This window comes from Neophocaena asiaeorientalis, unplaced genomic scaffold (genome assembly GCF_003031525.2).
Source record: "Neophocaena asiaeorientalis asiaeorientalis breed wild unplaced genomic scaffold, Neophocaena_asiaeorientalis_V1.1 scaffold43, whole genome shotgun sequence".
Lineage (NCBI taxonomy): Eukaryota > Metazoa > Chordata > Mammalia > Artiodactyla > Phocoenidae > Neophocaena > Neophocaena asiaeorientalis.
The window spans coordinates 490111-490539 of NW_020173674.1; the positions used below are offsets into that span (position 1 = coordinate 490111).

Genomic DNA, 429 nt, shown 5'->3' on the forward strand with positions numbered 1-429 from the left:
GCCCACCTGGCCCCTCACAGCCTGAGCCCGCCGGTCCAGCGCTGTGGTCACGTACACCTCCTTCAGGTTCTTCAGGTGTGAGTAGAAGACGAAGCACACCCTGCCCTCCACACAGTCTGGACGGTCTGGGGGCAGGGGGTGGGCTCAGCAGGGACTGTAGGGGCAGACCCCAGGGTCCCTTCTCTGGGTGCAGGGGGCCTACCGGCATCCACGTTGATGCCCCTCTCGAAGGCAGCGAAGAATTTCTCCCCCTCAAACATCTCCACGGTGTCTGAGGGCTCCGGGCCACGGTAGCGCTCCAGCAGCCGCCGCAGGGTGCTGTCCACCTGCAGGGGCGACCCACTGGCTGGGAGCCCAATGCCCTGCCCTGGCCCCCTGGCCCCCAGCCCCCCCTCCCAGCCCTCTGCCCCCGCCCCCACCTTGGAGCGG

General features: G+C 68.8%; 1 protein-coding gene across 1 annotated transcript in view; it reads right to left on the reverse strand.

Moving 5' to 3' along the window:
• PIDD1 (p53-induced death domain protein 1) overlaps window positions 1–429 on the reverse strand; it is a 5865-nt gene that overhangs the window by 1090 nt on the left and 4346 nt on the right. The window contains exons 12-14 of the mRNA XM_024749368.1: window positions 420–429; window positions 203–346; window positions 7–125 (exon numbers count right to left, since the gene is read on the reverse strand). The exon at window positions 420–429 is cut by the window's right edge and continues 124 nt beyond it. Coding sequence (XP_024605136.1) covers window positions 7–125; window positions 203–346; window positions 420–429 — 273 coding nt within the window. The remainder of the gene's footprint in view (window positions 1–6; window positions 126–202; window positions 347–419) is intronic.